The sequence below is a fragment of the Meleagris gallopavo genome, chromosome 9, assembly GCF_905368555.1.
Source record: "Meleagris gallopavo chromosome 9, MGAL_WU_HG_1.1, whole genome shotgun sequence".
In the NCBI taxonomy this organism is placed as follows: Eukaryota; Metazoa; Chordata; class Aves; order Galliformes; family Phasianidae; genus Meleagris; species Meleagris gallopavo.
The window spans coordinates 12875649-12897075 of NC_139412.1; the positions used below are offsets into that span (position 1 = coordinate 12875649).

At 46.8% G+C, this 21427-nt stretch overlaps 1 protein-coding gene and 1 long non-coding RNA gene across 5 annotated transcripts in view; both read left to right on the plus strand.

The window, feature by feature from the left end:
* Positions 1–5824, plus strand: part of AMOT (angiomotin) — a 60850-nt gene extending 55026 nt beyond the window's left edge. For all 4 annotated transcript variants that reach the window (XM_085230823.1, XM_019618267.2, XM_010715365.3 and 1 more), the window contains 2 exons: positions 432–656; positions 1637–5824. In XM_085230823.1, the coding sequence (XP_085086949.1) occupies positions 432–656; positions 1637–1737 (326 nt within the window). In that variant the 3' untranslated portion in view covers positions 1738–5824. The remainder of the gene's footprint in view (positions 1–431; positions 657–1636) is intronic.
* Positions 5825–10495: 4671 nt separating this feature from the next.
* Positions 10496–21427, plus strand: part of LOC104912201 (uncharacterized) — a 28560-nt gene continuing 17628 nt past the window's right edge. The window contains exons 1-2 of the long non-coding RNA XR_004160667.2: positions 10496–11098; positions 13584–13784. This is a non-coding gene — a long non-coding RNA (uncharacterized LOC104912201). The remainder of the gene's footprint in view (positions 11099–13583; positions 13785–21427) is intronic.

The following is a 21427-nucleotide window of genomic DNA, read 5'->3' on the forward strand; positions in this document are numbered from 1 at the left end:
CGGCTTCTGTCTAGAATGACTCGGCACTATTGTTTGGAGAAAGGAAATCATATCAAAGGGAATCTTAGATGATGTTTTTCTTTCTGGAAAGAAGTTGGACCCACAAGTCTTCCCTAAGTTTCTGATAAGTAAATGAAAGTCTCTTGCAGCTGATTTCAGGGTGTGCAGATTTATCCATCCGCAACTGAGCAACTGCTCAGAGTCAGGGAATTAAGATGGTAGTGCCAGCTCGCTTATCTTTGCATGCAGCAACATGAGAACACTGCTACTCTTCAGGTACTTCAGCACCAAGTGGTGAAAGGTGCTATGGAAAGGTAAATTAGAGCTGACAGCTAAAGTGCAGATCCTAGAGCAAGTACTACAGAGAGGGGCAGAACTGATTCCAGTTAGTTTTTTGGGATTGTGAAATTTCCTTCTCTTTTTCCACAAAGGTGTTCTGCTGGGAACAGAGTATCGCTCCGAATCCATTCCCTCCACGCCCTCTCCTGTCCTTCCTTCCACCCCATTGCTGTCAGCCCACTCTAAAACAGGCAGCCGGGACTGCAGCACCCAAACTGACCGAGGGAACGAGCAAAGCAAAGCTGCAGCTTCCCCTGCAGCTCCCACACCAGGACGACTCCCCAGTGCCAGCCTGCCCTATAGTGCTGACAAAACAGGTAAGGAAGCTCAGCTGCTCTCCCAGAGGGGCCTGTGCCACTGGCTCACTGACTGTTCTTCTCCATGGGGCAGGCTCTGCTGTCCCTTCTTCTCTTCAGGAAAGCTGGGTTTACTTGTGGGTTTCAGAGGCAAGATTGTCCCTGTTCTGAGAAATCTCAAACACTCTGAAGAAAAAAATAATGCCTTCAGAGTGGTGTGATAAGCATGGATATACTGAGCTGAGAGGTACAGCATGATTTAAGAGTTGGAGCAGGAACACATGAAAGTCTCCTCTGAAGTAAGTTGAGGGTGGTCTGTGTGCTTTAAATAGCATATGAAAATGAGCTGTAGAAACTGGCCATCATGTTTTAGTGAGTTTTCAGAGCAAAGTGGACTCTGTTAAGGGGGAGACAAAAGAAGGAAGGGTAACTAGCATGATAAAGCTGTCTCGTTATTACACTGTCCCATTGCAGGACCAACTTCAGCAGTGGTGTAAGTAGATCACGTTGACAGTGACTATCACAGAGGCTGAATTTGCTTCCCACAGAGCTCTGAGCTGGCAAGAACTGCTCATTTTCCAGTCCACTCTGCCAAATCAATGCAGATTACACAACCTTGCCTCTTCTACTTACAGACACATTACAATTACGTTGCTCTTTATGGAAGAGTGAATTTGGCTGGTTTGCTGTGCATCTTGCATTGAGGGAAGCAGGGGAACAGGTTTTGTTTGTGGTGGAAGTGTACACTAGCTGCATTAGTTTAAACGAAGTTTCTCCCATTTTATATGCTGTTGTGTATCCATGAGAGATACCGAAAGGGAATTTCAGAAAATACCGTACATATTTGAAGAATAGTGGTTTTTATACTAACCAGTAAGTTGTTAGCTGTCTTTTGGCCAATGTCAGAAGATGGCTTACAATGTTAACCTCACTTTTCTGATCCTGTGCTCACAGTTCATCTGTGATTGAAGTTGTCTCTCTTGTTTTCCCTCATCACGTAGATGGGCCACTCTTCCACTCCAGTACTCTCGAAAGAAAAGCCCCTGTTCAAACCATGGGGCAGGACCTCCCAGATGGAGAGATGGTAGAATACCTCATCTGAAAGCCCGTACCGGATCTGAACTGGGATTCAACAGCAAGAATTTTTTTAAAAGACAATTTTATTGGGAAAAAATTGTAGTACCTGAGTAATAAAAGAACGCTCAGCTGTTTGCTCTTGTATATTATGTCTCAAAAGTATGGACAGGTTAATTTATAATTTGTTCTAAATTATAAAAAAAAAAAAAAAAAAATCCACAGTGCTTGTTATTTGAAATTATCCCCCTTATTTGTTGAATACTAGATCTGGTAATGCCTGGATAAAAATCAAGAACTTAGGTGCACTACATCTTATATTTCATATCAGTATTTTTAAAGTCGTCTCTTAAGCAGAAGTACCTACTCTCACAGCTGTTGGTTGTTTGTCCAATGTGAACACAGTAAGAGGGCAGAATGGCCTTGTAGTGATGGAGCCAGGGACTTATTTGGAAGCATCACTTGATGGTTCCAGGATGCAGGTATTCTCAAGCTGAGGAGCTTTCATAAATCTGAGCTATGATCACGGGAGTTTATCTTTTCACTCTGGGTAAGAATAGGTATTTCTCATTTGTAGGCTGGAAAGATTTCCTTTTTCAGTATGGTAATTTTTTTTTTCCAGATTGTATTATGTCTTTAAAAAAAAAAAAAAAGACTCCAGTGATTAATGTAACATTTCACATTTTCAGTTGCATCGAAAAATTTGCCGTAGTCTTATACGTAAGTACTTGTTCAATAATTTATACAGTGGATAGTAAGTAATATATTGCATTCATGTTTTACATAAATTAAAAAAGGACATTTTGCTGACTCAGTCCTGATCTGTTAGATCAGATTTCTGCCATTGTAATTCCATTGGTGTTAGTGGAGCTTCCCCCAGTTTACAGTAGTGCAAGTGGCAAGCCCTGTTGCTTTCCAGTGTTATAACTTAACCTACTGCATCCTTAGCAGGTTTTTCTATACTTCCCATGCCCTCCTTTGTACATCCTTTGTTCTGGCAGATAATAGGTTATTTTTTACGTAGCAAAGCCTCAGAGGTAGAGGTTTAAACAAGAGCTGTGTGTAAAGTTTCAGATGGCAAATTCTGTCCTTCCAAAATATTTTTTCTTTAACTAACTGGAGAAAGCAGCTTAAATAATGACCGAGAGGCATTACAGAAGGAAGTTACACATTCTAATTGTCAGGTTCTCAGATCCTTGGGGACTAGCAAGAATACAGCAGTGCTTTGGTTGCAGATGCTGTAAGGAAATACTAAGACCAATAGACGTAAATGTTTGAGTATTTTTGTTACTGTCTTTGCATTTTATTAAAACAGTTCAATATTAATTTCTATTAAAAACTTTTTTTTTTTTTTTTTTTTTTACTTGAATGTTAAAATGTTTGATTAGCCAGTAGTCACAGGTCAGCAACCTGGCTAGCCTCAGCTTTCTGGACAACATTAGAGTAGACAGATTTTTATTGCAAATCATTTCACTTCAGAAAAAAAGGAAAATCATCAATTAATCATCCAACAGCTAGTGAATGTCCTCAATTCCTACTTAGCTGACACTACTGATAAGGTGTCCAGTTGAAACGGCCTTACCATTCAACAGGTGTAATGTGAATGTTACCATGGAGGGGTGGGAGCTGAAGGGAAGTGCCTTCTCCCTGCTGCACGGGTAACGTAGCAGTGCCTAACAATCAGCCCTGAGTTGGGTTCTGTTTGTCTTCCCCAGTGACAGTCACTTGGAAAAGCAAGGCAAACAGTTCCTGTCGCTTCTAGCAAATTTCCTGCTTGTTAGTATTCCTCAGCCTGCCTAGCCCACAGAAGTCAGTTGGCAGAATGCATGTTATGTACAAAATTTAGGCGAAAGCTCAGTGACCTGGTGTTACCGGTGATCTCTCTAGCAGGCTGCCCAGTCTCCCTTCCATCTCTGCCCTGTGACATGCTTCAGAGCTGCACTTTAAGGCTTGGACTGTCTCTTCCTAATGGGTCTACACTGCTCTGCAGCATACAGCAGATCTTCCCTAAGTGTATTCTAATAATCAGTTTGATTTAATTCTCCACCCCTTTCTACACAAACTGCTCACAGCCTCTTTACTCTTATTCCTTATGTTTATTTCTCTTGACTTAATTTCATCCCATTATATGAAGTAGTGCCCACTCTGATGGTTTTGAGTGATTTCTCTTCCTCCTCCGCAATTGCTGGAAATGTAGGAGAAGCTTTTCTTGTCAGGCCACTATATTCATCTTTCTACCATTTCATCATCATTTTCTGTTTTATATTTTGTGGTTTGGGCTTAGACTGAGCAGTAAGGGAGATGGGATGCCACTGGGGTATCTGTGAGAGGGGAGGGCAAGAGCGCTTTTCTATTCTTTTAAAGTCAGGAAAAGTGATATTCCATTTTTACAAGTGTTTCTTAGCAGTAAGAATGAAGTTCTGCACCTGCAGAGCTCTGGACAAACAATTCCAGCTCACTTGATCTTCACTGATTCCACAGTGCCTAGGAACATTTTGATCATTTACAGATACGGTATGTTTTATCAGACTGCTTTTCCACAGTTGGTGTTGGCTGTTTGGCTGGGCTAGGTAAAATAGTTTGTTTATTCTCTGTCACTCACTGGTTTCAAACTGAACACCACCACCTCCTATTTTTACAAACAAAAAATAGGATATAAGAGCTTTCTGTGAGTGAAGGATAGACTCTGCACAGTGGCTGTCTCCTTTGGACATGGCAGCCAGGTGGTCTTTGACAGTCCAAGCCATCAGGACTGCAGCGATCTCAGTGGTTCTGTGCCAATGGAAGTCAATTTGGAAGCAAATGATACATTTTCACATTCCTTCAGCCAAGTTCTTTGCCGTGCTTTACGGTTTTGATTTCTCCCAAAAACAAAACCCCCAAAACATTTGACAGGGAAGTTTGAGGTCATCTTCCTGTGCTGACAAACACAGCCATCAGGAATGTAGTCCTCCCCTCGAACTTCCTCAGAGCCACCCTCATGTGAATGTAATAGCGCTGCTTTCTTTGAGGAAGATGTGTACTATAGTCCTCAGTCTCCCTGTACAGATTTTTATTTTGTTTTTAAACAGAAACCGCTTTAAGGAGACAAACTGCACACCTACGTCCTTTTTCTTCGGTAGAGCTTATTTCAAGTAGAACGTGATTTTTAACACAGTGATTGCAATGACCTTCTTTGCAAACCAAAATTCTAGACTAAGAGTTTTTCTTAAACTCGGATATTAGAAGCAGAATTGTAGCTTTTCTAAAAAAAAAATAAAAAGCCACATATTCTTCTCTGTAGAGCAAAACAAGAAAATCGAGTGTAGTTACTTTTCCTCTTTCCTTTCCCTACTTACAGAATGGCCGAACTCACAAGTCCTTTCCTCGGGCAGTTCCTTTGAGATGTGATGTTCAGGGGGCAGGTTGGGGTCGGGAGGCTTTTCTTCCCAGTTGGCCCAGTCTCCCTGTTAACTCTGAGCAGCTCCTTTCTGGCAGCTCCCGGTCTACAGCTGTCATTGTCGGAGGTCTGGGGGACCCCTGGGGATCTGAGCTGCTCCCCAGGAGGCTGCAGGGGGTGGCTGAGGTAAGCAAAGACTGGCAGGGAGCTGAAATTTAGTGTGGTCTGTGCCTCTGCAGGCACGTTAATGGCAATCGGAAGAGTGTGAGGCCCTAGCATTAGCTTTGCTTTGATTTTGAGGCTGCCTGAGAGAAGGGAACTTGTGGGGCTTTAGGCCAGAATCACTTCCAAGGATACCTCCTGCTCCACGATCCTGTGCTGAATGTGCCGACCGCATCCGTGAGCCAGGACAGAGCACAGGAGCCACTGCTGGTACCCATGTGGCGAATCCTGGTAACTGTGGCCAAAGGATGTGCTCTTCCATTGCTTACAAAATGGTGGCCACATGGGGCAGTGAGGACGGCAAAGCTCCAGGGCGCTCAGGCATCCCCTGCCTCTGGGGCTGGTGCGGCTCGGGCTGGGGTGGGGGCTGTGGGGTGGGCTTCTCTTCCATGTATTTGTATAGGAACTGTTTTTTAAAAGCTAGCATTCTTATGTCTAGAAAGTAAAAAGACATTGTAAAATGTAATTGTACTGTATTTATGAAGAAAATACATTTCTTTTCAAAAAGACCTTACCCTAAGTTTGTTTTAGAGTCTGACTTCCAACAACACCATCTTTGAGGCTTTCAGAAGCATTAAAGCCCATCTGCTTTGCACTTTTGTGTCTAACTCTACTCTGAGGGCTGTGCTAGACTACTGAGGTTTAAGGAAAAGACAACCACCTTCCCTTCTAACTCAAGCAGAATCCCTGTTACTCCAAATTCTGAGGTGTTTGAATACTTGTTTTCGCTCAGCATGGTCTCTGCTCAGCATCAGCAGTGGTGATGCTTAGATAACTGGGCACCAGCGGGAGCAGCGTGGTATCTGGGCTTTGCCTCTGGAGAGAGCAGGGTCGGAGCCGCCTGTTTGCTCTCTGAGCTGGAGCGTGACTTCTGCTGCCTGCAGAGCAGGACGGATCCCCCGAGGGGTGTTGCTCAGGACTCTGCCCTGGGATTCGGGTCTCCCAGTCACAGAGTAGCAGGTCTGTGGGGAAAATGGCTTAAAGCCTGTTTCCCTTTCAGCAGACCTGCGGTCTGAACAGCCAGAAACAAGCGAGCAGTGAACTGCTTTACTCCTGGGTCCAAACCAACAAAGCGCGGATCGAAAAACTTTTTAGTATTCAACATTTCACAACTTCAGAAAATGCATCAAGAGAGTGATGTTTTTGATACAAGTTTATATTGAAGTGAGTTTTGTGGATTATTTTCCCTCTTTATTTAAACCCAGCTTATTTTGTAATTTCTGAATGAGCTGTCTTGTAATTCAACTGTTGAAACAGCCCTGAAGTCTTTGAAGATAGTGGCAGCTCTAATTCTAAGAAAGAAAAAGTAAGTTTAAATATATATAGATACTTTATAAGTGTCTGTCATAATGTTTGTAGCTAGCTGTAAAAGTATTTTGTGTGTTAATGAACAGATCCTGTGTTGTCAATTTTTTTCCATTGATCGGCTTGTTTTATGATTGATTTTCTAAATATGAAGACCTTATTGATCATAAAACGAACATAATCACCTCATCTAGTTCTTGCTGCCACATGGCATCTGTCTTCATGTTTTCACCCAATAGGAGATTTTGCAAGATAAAGTAATTGTTCATTCCAGTCTCTTCCCTCAACCGTCACTGTTGGATTTCTCTCTGAGCAGTCCTGCAGCTGCACACAGAGCTGCAGACTTTCCTCGTTTAATCGTCAGACCAACAGCACTGCTTGCAGCAGCCTGCAGCTGCCCATCATCTCTCCTTTGCGTGTTGCAATGCTTTTCAGAAGCCCACGTCCAACAACATGTGAGTAGCCTGAAGCCGAGGATGTTCTGTATGACACCTCCAATAGACCAGCATATTGTCTGTTCAGGTATTGGTCCTTTTTTCTTTTTTTTTTTTTGGCCTCCAATTTATTTTTCCTCTCCCATCATGCTGCAAGGGGGAAGGAGCAGGGGTTGTGGGGAAGGAAACTTATTGAAAGTGGTCACTGGATGAGTGGATACATTTGTCACTGTTGACTTTTGGAATTGATCTTAATATAGTTACAGCCACCCTTGGTTGCCAATGCTTTAATAAATAGCAGCTTGACAAATCTGGAGGCCGCTGGTCAGTTTAGCGCATATATCCCCTGCACTTTTGGGGCTTTTGATGTTGTTTCTATAAATCTCTCTGGCATGCCAGCGCTGAAACAAGAAGACTCCCCAAAAAACCTGTCCAAAAACACAACAAAAACCCAATGCAGCTACAGAAACTTGCTAATAGCCAACTGTGGCCCATCTGCAAACGGGTGTGAGCAGAGTGTTTGGACATTTTGCAACAAGCACCCTGGTAGCAGCCCAGCTGGGAGGAAGCTGCTACCAAACAGCCCGCAGTGAGCCCAGGCCGACTGGGCTCTGTGCAGCATTGGTTTGGATTTCCACACCACCTTGTCTCCCTGGGAAATGTGCTGACCTGCCCTCTTGGACATCACCATCCATCAGAGGCTGTCCCAGGTACATCTTTCAGGTGCATCACAGTAAATGCATCTCCCTCAGCATGATGAGGTTTGGGCCTTAGAAGAGGAGAAAAAGATTAAAAGGTACCTCTGTAGGAGCAGGTTTTTTGCCTTCCCTTCCTGCTCCCCAAGAAAAACAAAGCAGGTGCACATTATATAGTTAGGAACACTGCTCTGAATTTTGCAAGAAAGAGTAAAATGTGATGGCAGCAAAGAACTGGCCTTGCAAAGGCTCCTTCAGGTTGGTGGTTAAATCTAGGGAAGTGATTGAAGGAGATAATCTTCACTTTGTGTGTTAGAGGAAAACTTCTGGGGGAAACTTCCACGATCCTTTGCCAAGAGAAGTGCAAGCCTCTGAAGTGTAAGGCCTGTGTGTATATCTACATGCACACATTCAGCAGGATGCCAGAGCCTGCCAGAAGCTGGATGCAGGGTGTGTGGTTGTGGCTCACACAGACTGGTTTTTAAATGCCAAATTGTTCCAGGAATGTCACCTCTTGGGGGAAAAAGCTGCTTCTTGGGCCTGCCCTGTCCCCTGCCAGTCCCATTCCCAGGGCAATGACGGCCCGACGAGAGGCACCAGGAGCTTCCAAAAAATAGAGAAAACAGAAGGATTGGGGATTGCTTAATTAGAAACAGTTTTCTCCTTTAATGTTCTGCAATTACTTTGAGGTCAGCAGAATTATTAGTATTATTAATCACTGAATTTCCAGAGAACTAAAGTTAATAGTACCATAATTGGGCCGTGCCATACGGCGGTAATTGCTGAGTGCCAACAACCAGCTAATTAAGAACTAAGACTTCCAGCCCTTCTTTCAAAGCAGATCCTGTTTCTCCCAGTTCTGCACCATGGGTAATTTGGCCTCAGAGGGGTAAAACTCAGAAGGGTCAGAGCGGCTGGGGCCTGGTGACTGCTTGTCCCACATCCCACTCCTGCTGCCCTGGGGAGGCCTTGCAGAGGTGCTTTGGAAGGAACACAGGGTGTGAAGGGGAATAAAGCCACAAAGGGAAGGAGAAGAGGAGCAGGAACAGAAGAGAACAGCTTGGTTCTCTGTTCCACACCCTGGCCTTGGCTACCAGTAAGCTCACGGTTATGGTGAAGGGTGAGCTTGTCCTCCTAAATCACATGTGGGAGACCTCCCTCCTCCTCCTCCTCAAACCTCTGTGGACTCTAACACAGAAAACCCTTGCACTGTGCATCATAAGTCTAAAAGCAAATAATCATTAGAATGTAATTGCATTAGTGCCAGTGCAAATTATCTGAAAGCAGAAGCCAAGGTGGTGACAGCTAAGTAAGAACACGACATGGGAGCCATAACAGCCGGCACAGCTGTGGGCATTGTGCTCACATTGTGACTTGGTGGCTTTGAGTGCAGCAGCACGGCCCAGCCTGGTGCCCCTTGGGCACAGAGCAGCAGCATCGCTGGGGATGCACGTCTGGGGCTGGTTTTCCTTTTTATGATGGGGTGTGTGTGTGTGAAGGAAAGAAGAAACAAAACCATGTGTCTGGGGACACCAGGGATGGATTCCAGGGAAGTTTTGTTTGAGGGTAACATTAAAAATGTCACTGGTGCTTTTTTCTCCATACGTGTGTGTGGGGTTGGCCTTTGTTTTAAGGAGGCCGCTGTAGCCCAGAGCAAATAAACCCCAAACAAAGCATCTCAGCAGCTCTCAGAGCTCAGTTCAACCTCCTGCCTCTTTTTCCTTTGTGTAGGGGCCACTGGGGAAAGAAAGCAATGTTTATCTTTGAGACAGAGCTGGGCTGAAATCATCTGTATTTTTTTAATTATGGGGAATTTGAAGCCCAAAAATGTTGTTGGAGAGCTGAAGTTCCTCTTGTTGCTTTTCCTGCAGCCATTAGTGCAGGAGAGGAGATGTCCCTGGGAAAATGCTGAGGCAAGGATGCATTTTGGAAAATATCCCATCTGGTTCCCCTCTTGTTTGTCATTTAGAAGGAAAGCTCCCCCCTGGCACGAGGTGATGGACAAGCGGCTGCAATCCCAAATGAGGCTTAGTTCACAGCAGTCACTCAGGGACCATTCCTGGTTGACCAGTGCCACTCCACTACCACGGGGCACTGTGGAGTGACACAGCCCTGTGGGCTGCTCCTCTTAGTTATCCTGCAGTGTGGTCCTCACCTGCCTGAGGCAGTGAAGCTCCAGAGCTGGACATCTCCTGTGTCCGGCACCGAGAAAATCTCAATGCTTCAAAAATCCCCCTCTGCTTTCCTCCAGACCAAGGAGGCACAGGGCCATTGCCTGGACGTGGTGATGTGGATGCACGTCTGGCCTGTTCTGTACCGGCCTGGCCTTGCGGTGTCTGGCACCTCGTTGCTGTGATTTGGATGCAAACTGCAGGCAAGCTGCACCTCCTGCTGCTTTGTGGTCCCAGAACACAGCACAGCCCCACAGCTATACCTGTGTCAGATGAGTGCTTTGAAGGAAGGACTTTACCACTGCCGGGGCCAGCGGGTGGGCTCAGGAAAGCAACATCTGCTCCATGGAGGTTCAACCAAAGCACCGCACTTAGCAACAGCGTTTGGTTTTGCAACGGCATCTCCACCTGGAGCTGAGCAGAACCGCCTCCAGCTGTCGGCGGGAAGGAACGGGCCGCTGACTTTCCTAAATATTGATGCTTTGTAAAATGACTATTTCGTGCTTCATAAACAATTGAGTGAGGAGCACGTCTCATTTGCCACCCAAACGGTGCCGGAGGTGCTGCGGGCGGGCCGGGTTCTCGGCGAAGGCGATAAACAGACCGACGGCGAAGCGCGGCCCGCGGCGCAGCGAGGCAGGGGACCCTGAGGGAGATCCTCCGCGGGAGCAGAGCGGCGGGCTGCCCCTAGGTGGCGCTCGGCTGCAGCGGAGGGACAGCGGGAAGGGCGAGAGGTGCCGCGGCCCGGCGGAGCCTTTGTCCTGCGGCGCGGCCGGAGCGCCCGCCGTGCCCCTCTGGCCTGCTAGAAAAGGCTTCTTTCCCATCGCAGCCACGCTGCAAGCATGTTTCTAAGTGCGAAACACCCGGCTTTAGGCGGAGCGCCGGCTGCCCTCGGCGATGTGCTGAGCGTCACTCGTGGCGCACGGTTTGGCCCCGAGCTGCACGGCTCGCGGCCGCCCGCCCTGCCGGCGCTGCGCGCACAGCCGCCCCCACGTGGGGTTTTCCCGCAGCGCTGGGGCCGGAGAGCGGCTCTTTCTGCAGCCGGCAGCAGCCGCTCTGCACAGTGCGGGAGCCGCCTGCAGGTGCGGGACCGGGTTTCCATGGTGCACAAGAGGGGTTGGCCCTGAAGCTGGAGGTTCGTTCGGCGCCAAGGCTAGAGGAATAACAAATAATGCAGTAAGAGGTAATGAATTACCTTCATTTCTGCCGCACAGCCTGGCTATCGATTTCAGTGCCTTTTCAGCTCCCTCAGGACTCGTCTGCTTCCCACCTTCCCCTCGCCGACAGCTTTTGGCAGCACGTGGCCGGGCGCTGCGGGCTGAACGGCCGTCCCACGCGGCCCTGGGAGCCGCAGCACTGACGGCCGGGTCCTGCACCGGTGCAGTGATGTCACAGACACCAGATGTCTGTTACTGCCCAATTTAACAGTGCCTAATGAGGTCGCTTCCATAAAAGCGGCAGTTATTTCCCGGGACCTATTTGCTAACGTAATTAAGCCAGCTCTTATGCCTGGTTTTAGAAAACAGCTGAAGGAAAGCCGGACCCACCCCTGAGACGCGTCGTCCATCCAGGACGGGATCTCTTTGGGTTGGCCGTAACAGGAGCAGCTCGGCTCCGGCAGTGCCTGCGTGGGGAACTGGGCCGGCTGGGCTTCTGCTGCTGTTTGGGCTGGGGCCGTGTGGGAGCAGGGACACGTAATGGCCGGTGTGGGGCACCCATGGGGCTGCTCAGCCGGGCTGCCGCTCTGCGCTTCTGTTTTCTCCTGAGGGATGCCGCGTGCGCTGTCTTTCATCAAAGATGGGTTTTAATGACTTGGATGTCTCAGGGGCAGTGGAGCCCGTGAGAATTTCTTTGCTTCTTGTTTCTTAGAACATCGACTTATTACAGGTGTCACTCTGGGTATTTTGCTTCCAGTAAATCAGAAACAGCCAACAGTGGGGCTGCGCCCCAGCAGCCATCCTGCCCTGCCGCCCCCTCCTCAGCCTGGGGCTGACACAACCACGAGCGTCTGCTGAGGACACAGCAACCTTTCCTCTTCCTGCTCCAGCACAGCCTAAATTAAAAATAAACTGTCAGACACCATAAAAAATTAAAACTTAAATGTGCTCCTGGGGAAGCCTTTGTGGGGGCATCAGGCAAAGCGTGCTGGCTATGGCCAGGGGAGGTACATAGGAGGGGATTTGGCAAAATGCAGTCCTGCTTCCCTGCCAGGCTGCTGGTACATTATTTAAACTCTCTGAAAAAAATGGCCTAATGTATGTCATACATTGACCCCCCCCAGGTCTGCCTGCAGCCTCCGGCTCTCCTTTGACAGCACTTTTTGCATTTTGTCTCCATTTTGCTATTGCTTCTCTCACTTGAAGGCAGACATCCCCTTGCCCAGCATGCATACTCACCCAGCTCTCGAGTGTGCTGCTGCTCATGTGTGATGATTGCTGCTAATTACATCTTTCACAGAAGCCAGATGCTGAGCCACCGGCCCTGGGCACCGCTCGGCGCTTGCCCTGTTGCCCGCAGCCGCTGGCAGGGATGCTGCCCTTGGCAAACCGAGGCTGACGACCATAAGCAGGGCTGGCTGGAAACCACAGCGCTTCTGGAGGAGAGAACTGGGCTCTTGCAAACACATCAAGACTCCTGCTGGACACCGCAGGAACAGGGAATATTCCTGAATGCTCTCCTTCCTACTGATGTTCTGGTATTTGGGATTCAGAGAACAGGCACGCAGCACCCCGCTGCTCTGGGATCAAGGGGTGCAGGGGTAGAACGTGGCTCCTACACTTGGGTTTGTTGTCCTGGTGTCCCCTGCCTGCGCGCTGCTCCTCACTGCTCCACTGTGCATAGCCTCTCACTGCATTAATTATCGCAAAAAGAAGGGTAAGACATAAATTACAGCCCAATGGGTTTTAATTGCACGTTCTTAATACATAGGCCTCGTTGCTAATTATCCCCATTCTCCCAAGCAGCTTAAAATTCAGAAGCCCCGAAGTGTGGCTTCTGAGGAGCAAGGCTGCCAAGGCAGGAGCGTGAGCCCCTTCTTGCTGCAAAAGAGGGCTGAAATGTGGCTGTAAACATGAAAACAGCTGCTGCTTCCCCAGCTTCAACCTGCTCAGAGACTGATGCCCTCCTAGGGAATGTGCCAGAGGCTGTGGCAGAGAAAGAGGCAGAAGAATGTCTTCACTGTGAGGTGGTCTGTAGGACGACCTGCCAGCTATGCTTAGTTTGCACGAGTTAGGGAACAAAATCAGAGAACCATCTGTAAAAATAACTGCGGGTGTTAATTGCACATGGCAGCAGCTCTGCACGCTACTGCCGAAACCTCAGGTGAACCTGGAACTGAGCAGATAACACACGATTGTTGCACAGCTTGCTGGAGACTGTGGCTTTTTTGCTCTTAACATTGTTTTTAAAGAGGCATTCCAACATTTACCTGGTGTACCACTGAGATGCTTGGATTTCCTGTATGTGGGGTGCAAGGGTTTGAAATAAAAGCAACTGCTTCTTTTATTACTAGTTAACTAGAGGAAACATTTCAGTGTCTGTTAACATCACCACCTTGTACTGATGCTGCAGCCCTACTTATTGAGCCCCACTGGAATATTTTTTCTCCCTTTTACCTGAATTTCTGTTCCCTGAGGTCTGAGCACTAAATATTGTCCTCTGCATGCCAGGGGCTGATGGCGAGCGCATTGCAGACCCTGCTGCCAGTGAAATGCTAATTGGTGTATGCAGTGATGGATAGCCTACACGCCGCTGCTAACTGCCAGAACTTCTGCAGAAGAAAGGTGAACTAAACCATGTGTGATTTATACTCACTGGCGGCATCACAGCAAAAAGAACCCAGATTTTATGTGGCTTTTTCCTCTCAAAAGGTATGTGAGCTTCATTTTTTATGGGCTGGTAATGTCATCAAGTGGCTTTTTGCTTGGAAAGTGCTGAGGAGGTCGCTTCTATTGGCTGTAAAGCTGGCAGCATTGGTGCTTCCACATGCTGTGGCTCCAGGCTTTGATCCATCCCTGCTCCACGGCGGCCAGGTAATGATTTCCTTTGACCTCGGCTCTCAGTGTGGCTTCAGTGAGCTGCTTGGATTCAGCTTGACACTTTCACGGCAGCTGGCAGGATATCCAGCAGCACACCTGTGCCAACACCGTGTCCCTGTGAACTGCCAGTGTGCTCAAGGGCACATGTTGGCCAAATGTTGGACCAGGCTGCCTAGGGAAGTGGTGGAGTCCCCATCCCTGGAGGCACTGAAGAGATGTGGCTGTGGCACTGAGGACGCAGTTTAGAGGTGTGACAGGCTAGGTTCATGTTTGGGCTGGCTCATGAAGGTCTTTCCGAGCTGGATGATTCAGTAGTTCTGTAGCATGAGTTCTGCTCCTTGGGCATTGCTCCATGTCCCCAGGAAAAGAAACTGCATCTGAGCAGCTGAGGGAGAGCTAAAAATTGTATTATCTTGGAAGAACAAAGGACATAAACACTGAGAACACCACCCACTTCCAGCCTGGTCCAACAGCCCCAAGCAGCTCCCAGCCCTTCCCTTCCTCATCCAGGTGCAAGCCAGGCTCCAAAATCCATAGCTTTGAAAGAAATTTTGAGAGTGTGAAGCTGGAATGAAAACAGGCTTGATTTTGTGCATATGAAAACTAGAATAGCTTTTTAGAGTTATTTCTAAACACTAATTGGCTTAGGACAAGTCTGTGCAGTTGTTAGAGCAGCTACGTGAAGGTGATGCTTTGGTCACTCACAGCAAAGCACTCCTGCAGCCCCAGCCTTGCAGTGAACCCTGGGAAGGCCAAGGAGGTCCATCTGTCCATCTGTCTGTCTGCGTGTGGGCAGAGCTTCTCAGGAGCGAAAACTGCCTGTGAGGGTTAATTAATTTTTAATGTTAGCAGCCTTTTTTTTTGGAGCGTGTGGCAGTTCGTCCAGTAGCAGAGGGCAGCTAAGGCACCTTCTTACCCACAGCAGCATCTGTGGCTCTGCCAGCAATGTCTTGTGACAATTACATATGTGAATGCAATTTTCTCTGCTTTATAGCTCTACCCTGTAATCTAGGGAAAGCGACATTTTGCACTGCACAATGTGGGTTCAGCTTTCTCTCCAATGATGTCTCCTCTGCCAATAGATTTTTTCCTGGTGGCATATGGCAGGCAGTGTTACATCTGCTCTGATTTCCAAAAGATACACTATCCTTTGTTGAATTTTTACAAATGCTATCAGTCTAAATACTCCAGCAGGCTGCTATGGCAACAAAACGAGAACTTGCCTTCTTGCTCTCCCTTTTTTTTTGTGTTTAACCCTGGAACACAAGGGAGACGGATGCTGGGTTTCCAGCAGCAACACAGCAATGCTCTCCATGCCTCTGTGGGACCTGGGTACAAAGCAACCCCCAGGAGCAGCTTTGGACAATTTGAGGAATGTCTGAGCTTTCCAAAAGGTGTTCACCATGTGTTTCCAAAGGCTAGAGAGACCCGTGGCCAATGTTATGTCCCAAATACTTTTGAGAGTTTGACCTTGCTTGTGGGCATTCCTTGCTGTGAGGAGCAAGCCTGGCATGTGGCAGTGGCCAAGGGCCAACTCTGGCACTGTTGCAGATTTCTGTGTTAAGTATTTGCCACCAATGCTGTTAACTGGCATTTTTTTTAATCAATACTTATGTTTCTCCTGAACACATGAAAATGAGCGTGGGTCAGTGCGTGAGGGATAGAGCCTGTCTTTGCTGTAAGCTGCTGGTGGTGCTGATGCTGCTCTCTGTCATCCCATAGCCCAGTTCTTGTAAGATGCCACAGACGAAAGTGTGGAGAACCCATCTCTGTAGAGCTGCTCTAAGTCTGCTTGTCCTCGATTCCCCAGCTTTCTGTATCAGTTTGGGACAGTTGTCTCCCCTGCACCATCCCAACTGCCCATGTGCTATGTCCCTGAAGTGTCACCACACTTTCCTGAGTACAGCTGAAGCATGAAGCTGGCCCCTGCCAACTCCAGCATCACTGAGGCAGCATCCCATCTTGCACATGCAACATACGAGCAAAGGCATGAGCATGAGTATATGAGAGTGTTTTGGAAAGTCATTGCATGGATGTAAGGGCATAAGAAGATGGGTATCAAGCTCAAGACATCTATGTATACATCTATGTATGTATATATGTATGCATACACAAGACATGTTTCCTCACTTGGGTGAGTGCCAGGCTCCCCTCTACTAACTCATCCCCTTATGTCCCAGGGTACAAAATGGATGGTGCAGGCAGACGTGGTCTGCTCAAAAGGCATGGCAATTAATCATTTTTGCAATCCAAAAGTAGTCTTTCTTGAAGGGAACGGCGCAATCTAATCACCAGTCTTCTTCCATCGAAATAGGCACACTTGATGGGGCATGGCAGCAGTGGGTTTGCACTGACCTACTCGGAGCAGTGTGCAAAGGGAAAAGAGTAAATGCCCAATTCCTGGCTCAGTGAGCTCATATCCCAAACTCACAGAAATTCAAGAGTTCTAGGGTGGAGTTTCAGCTGTTTCCTTCATCCAAATCCTGCCGCCCTCCTCCAAGTTTTCACCTGTTGTGAGACCCAAAAATATAGCTCTCCTACTGTGAATTTTTGTATCCAGTGTTCAGAAACCTGCTTATCGTGGGCAGAAGCTGGGCTGATAACATGCTTTTCCTATAAGGATGCCCGTGCCATCAGGGCTGTTCTGCTAAAATCTGTGGCAGCTGCAAGCACAAAAGAAAGCAGTGATAACTCTAAAACATAGAGTCTGGCCTGACTTGTGGTCTGGCAGTGTTCAGTGGCTGGGCTGTTGTGGACAAAATGCCATTCTGTGCTAAAAATGGCATCTTCACGGATGCCATCAGTCTGCATTCATCTTTGCACAAAGTTATGGGAAGGATGTGGCTGAGTCCTTTCCTGGTCGGAAAGCGGATAGGCCTTGATGAGCAGCAGTGCGGTACAAGTGATAACCCTGCCACCCGCTGTGCCTGCATGCACCAGCTTCTCTGCAGAGTGAAGATCTGCTTGTAGATAACGCAGAGAGTTTATAAAGCAGCATAGCTGATAACCTGCTACATTACTGCCTTACCATCCCTCTTGCCAGCCTGGAACTAGCCCAAATAAATGATGGTTGCTCAAGAAAATAACACAGAAATATGGCTCCAGTACTGCTCCAGAAATTGCTAACGTCTTTTTAAAAGTTGTTTGGCAGTTCTGACTGATTTGGCAATGCACGTTACCTGCATTACTAAAAATAATGATGTGTATTTGCCTGCTCGAGCGGGCACGGGTTTGCTGGTGATGCCTGTGCTTTGTGTGCATGGAAGTTACAACCTAGATGGATCGACCCTAATTTTGTGTCCATCTTAGCAGATTATTTCAGTCAATTCCTCTCCCATTTCTAGTGAGCAACCAACATTTTTTTTATCTTGGCTTCTCCTAAAGCTATGCCTTGATTTGGAGTGAAGCAACCCCAAACGTGCCGTAGTAATCCCCCACCAAAGAGAGCATCTCCCAACTCTTGCCAGATATGAATGAAAAGAAAAGAAATGCCTCTTTAAAGTAAATTCCAGAGCTGTGGTACCTTCTGGATAAAAGTAAAGATGAGGAAGTCATAGCCAGCTCTCAGCACAGAGAACAAAGCAGCATTTTATTTTTGCTGCAGTTAAGAGTAAGAACATTGATATGATTACCTGCAGCGCAGGACAGAAAACAAGAAGGAGGCAGCAAGTGTAATGAGACCTCAGGCAAGGAAGAAGATCTAGTTTTGAAGGATAAGGCTTCAGGGGATGCAGGGTTTGCTGATAATAATAAAAAAAAAAAACAACAAAACTTGTTAATAGCTGGGAGCACAGCCTGAATCTGTTCAAACCCACCTGTGGGGGATCAGCTGAGGAAAGGGACTCAATGTCCTGGTTTGATTTCACTGGGGAGAAAAAGATGACAGACATGAGGGATGGCTGGTGGGAGCATGGGGCAGAAGTGCTGCAGTTTGTCCACGGTTTCCCCATCCCTGTGTTCATACTCATGGGTCCAGCTGGGACCTGGAGGCTGCTGGGGGCTGCAGGAGAGAGCAACATCTAGGGGGAGATGACACCAATGCCCTCCTCAGTCAGAGGTTATTGACAAGACTCATTCCTTCCTAAGTGCTGTAATACAGTGATTCCCAGAGTAGTGCAGCTTTATGACTAGAAGGAAAATAATAATTACATCTTATTTGTTAGTTTTCATATTTATGTGTGTGGATGTGCGCGGCATGTTAAGCTTTGCTGAGCAGGAAGGTGAAGCACCTGGAAGCCTTGAAGACCATGCTCAGGTCCCATACAGCACTGCTGCTGTTGGCATCGGGACTGGACCTGGCTCTGGATAATGTCTCCAGGTCTCTAAGAGCTTTAATAACATCCCCAGTATTTGTGCTTAGAAATGTGTCACAGGCAGGTCAGTACTGGGGTTAACACAGCATGGGCTTATTAGATACTTTCTCTTCCAAGCCCTTGGTCTCATTTTCTGTGACTTTTCAATTAAATGTTGGGTTCAGGTCTCTATAACTCCTTGCTCCATCCCATATGCTTCTGCCCATATGTAATTGTGAAGCCAAAGTCTTGGGTGATGGTGTTTCCTGACCCAGAATAAATGGTAACCTCAGAGCAAACAGTGTAACGCTCCATGACATTGTTCTTTAAAACATGATTAAGTCGACAACCGTTAGTGCTGCCTCCTGAGAGCAAACTTGGGAATGCCATTAATATAAAAGTCCCAGACATCTGTCAGTGTATTTCACGTCTTTCTGACTCATTTGCAGGTTGGAAATCATTTCAACTATCAATATATATTTGAGTTGCACTTGTAGAAGGGCGGAAAGTCTCTCCTCATCTGTCGGTGTTAGATTCTCTGCTGGAGATCTGCACCAATGCAAAGATTATTTAACTTAGAAGAAAAAAGTAAATTATATTCATCGCACCCCACAGGCAGTTACTTTTAAAGAAATTAAGGTACCGATAGTTGTAATTTAGAGTCTCTCACATGCACAATAAAAAGCAGTGAAAAATAAGAGGTGCTCTGCTCAATGCCTGGAGAAAAGTCACTGTGAATTATTCAGGGTGGCTTGTCTCACCGCCAGCATGCACCGAGTGCCTCCATCAATCCTCAGCCCTTGGAGCAGGTCTGGGGGGAGCAGTGGTGGCTGTGAGCACCCCCAGCTCTGCTCTAATGGTGTATAAACAGGATTTGGAGAATCAAACAACCTGGTGGCCTCTCTAGCCTCTCTACTTCTCTCATCTGTCACCCGGGCAAAGAAATTTCCTGAATTTAGTGTTACGTAGAACAGCACACACGGGTGGGCAGGTCAGGCTTGGCTGGAGCCTCACGCTGCATTCCAGCCCTGCTGGCCTCTGAGAAGCAAGGAAGTCCAAAAATTTGACCTCACATTACAGTCCAGCTTTGTATTTTTTGATCTGAAGGGAACAAGTGCAGTGCTGATGGAGCATCTGAGCTGGGCACCATGGGACACTGCCTGCAAGGACACGTCCTCCAGCATCCCTCTAAGCTCGTCCCTGTGCCAGCCCAACGATGCCAGTTGTTTAGGGGCTGAGAAGAAGTTAATAAGTATTCTCCACCGTTCTAATGTCTTGAGAAGGGAATGCGGCGGTGGGCCCATCTCCTCTCCAGGCATTTTTCAGGCAATATATGGTTGTTATAAAACCAGATTTTATGATCCTCCCTTGGTGAAATAATGAAATCACATCTCCAATGTCCTGTGTACCAGACACTGTAATTCATAGGTGCAACGAGCTTGTGCTTGCAGAACAGAGCAGGACAGAAGGCAGATTTGTTTAGGGTCTAGGGATTTTTTTTTCTGCTATTGCACTTTATTTTATCATGTAGAGTCTCATTCTACATTCAGTACTGATTCATGTGGAATTATTTGAGAATTTATAAAATAAAACCAGTGAACTACATACAGGATGAGTGTTTCATGTGTGTGCAGAATTGCTCTGCTGAATCTATTTTATCCGCTTTTGAGTGCTTCTTTTTTCTATATTTCAAAGTTTTAAATCGCATTTTTATTAGAGTGTTTAGAGTTTAAGGAGATAAAACTCATGTGAGTGATGCTTTGTGGAGGTCTCTGGCATTTAAGAAGCTAAAGCAGTGTATCTGAGCTGGCTTAGCTCTTTCAGCTCTAAAGGCAGCACCATGCCTGGCCGGGCTGCTGTGGCTTTGCCCTATCCTCTCTAATTAATTCACTAATGAGCTGTGGACGGGGTGCACTCACCATTTCACTCACCGACCTTGCACCATCAGAGACTTCTGCCCCTTGCATTTCACTTCAATAGCTTGCAAAAAGCTTCCCAGAATAGGGCTTGCTCTTGCTATACACGTTAGGTTTTTCTGCTGCTTTAACAGTACCTGCCACAAGATATGTCAGGTCTTAATGGTTTGGGAATTGCTATACATTAATAACGTATCATGGATTTCCTGCATCTTCATCTGCATAGATTAGAGAAGCTGCAGTTCAGTGGTGGCAGAATAATTTTAAAGACAAAAAAAAAGAACACACATGAGAAATACTATGAATGCAGGGGCTTTGAACATAATTTACTTTTATAGTGTGTATTATTTTACCTACATGAAACAGATTACTGCAGAAAACTGTAGCTTCCTAATTGGTGGTGATCAGACAAATCTTGTTGCCAGATAGAGACACAACTGAGGCCCAGGAAGAGTGGCTGTGTTTAGGCAGTCCTGCAAAGCAGGCATTGACCAGATCACTCAAATGGGGCCAGACATGACCCTTAGGGACAGAGAGGTGATGAGGAGTGGTTATATGGGTATTCAGCCACTCTCTGCTTCATAGGTCTTTGTCCATGCTAGAGGAACATGTATATAGGCATCTTGAGAGCTGTAAAATCTGCTTAAAGACACAGTTTGGCAAACACCATAAGCTTGTGAGATGTTCATTTCTGCTCACTGCAGCACTTAAGCCACTTTGGAGATGTATGTAACTTTACGTATGGCCATAAATCTAGCAGATGATGAGATGAGATCCATGTTCATATAGCCAACTACATACTTAAATGCTTAAATACTCAGAAGCTTGAATGGGTACAACTAAGACTAAAGTTGGCCGTCCACCTGTACCGATCTAAAATGTGGCAAGTTCACTCTTCCTGTTATACCAGGAATCCCACCTGCAGGAACATGAACTCAGATCCCACCAGGGATGTACCCCAATTGATGCCACACTGGCTGCACAACAGCATGAGGCAGTCTGCTCTGTTGAATATATAGATTTAGTTTTCTCCCCTGTTGATCCTCTGAATTTCTGTGCTTCCTGCTCGTTCATGGTGCAGTGTTTTGAAGACAGGAGAAGAAAAAGTGATGGATGCATGTGGTTGCAGAGGACAAATGTCAGACTAGGAAGTTTGGACAGATACTGAAAGCTCATCCAGTTTTCAGCCAACTGTAACTTCATTTTGTGGCAGACAGATTGTTAGAGGATGAGAAAGGAAAAAATAACCCAAACCATTTTCTGGAGT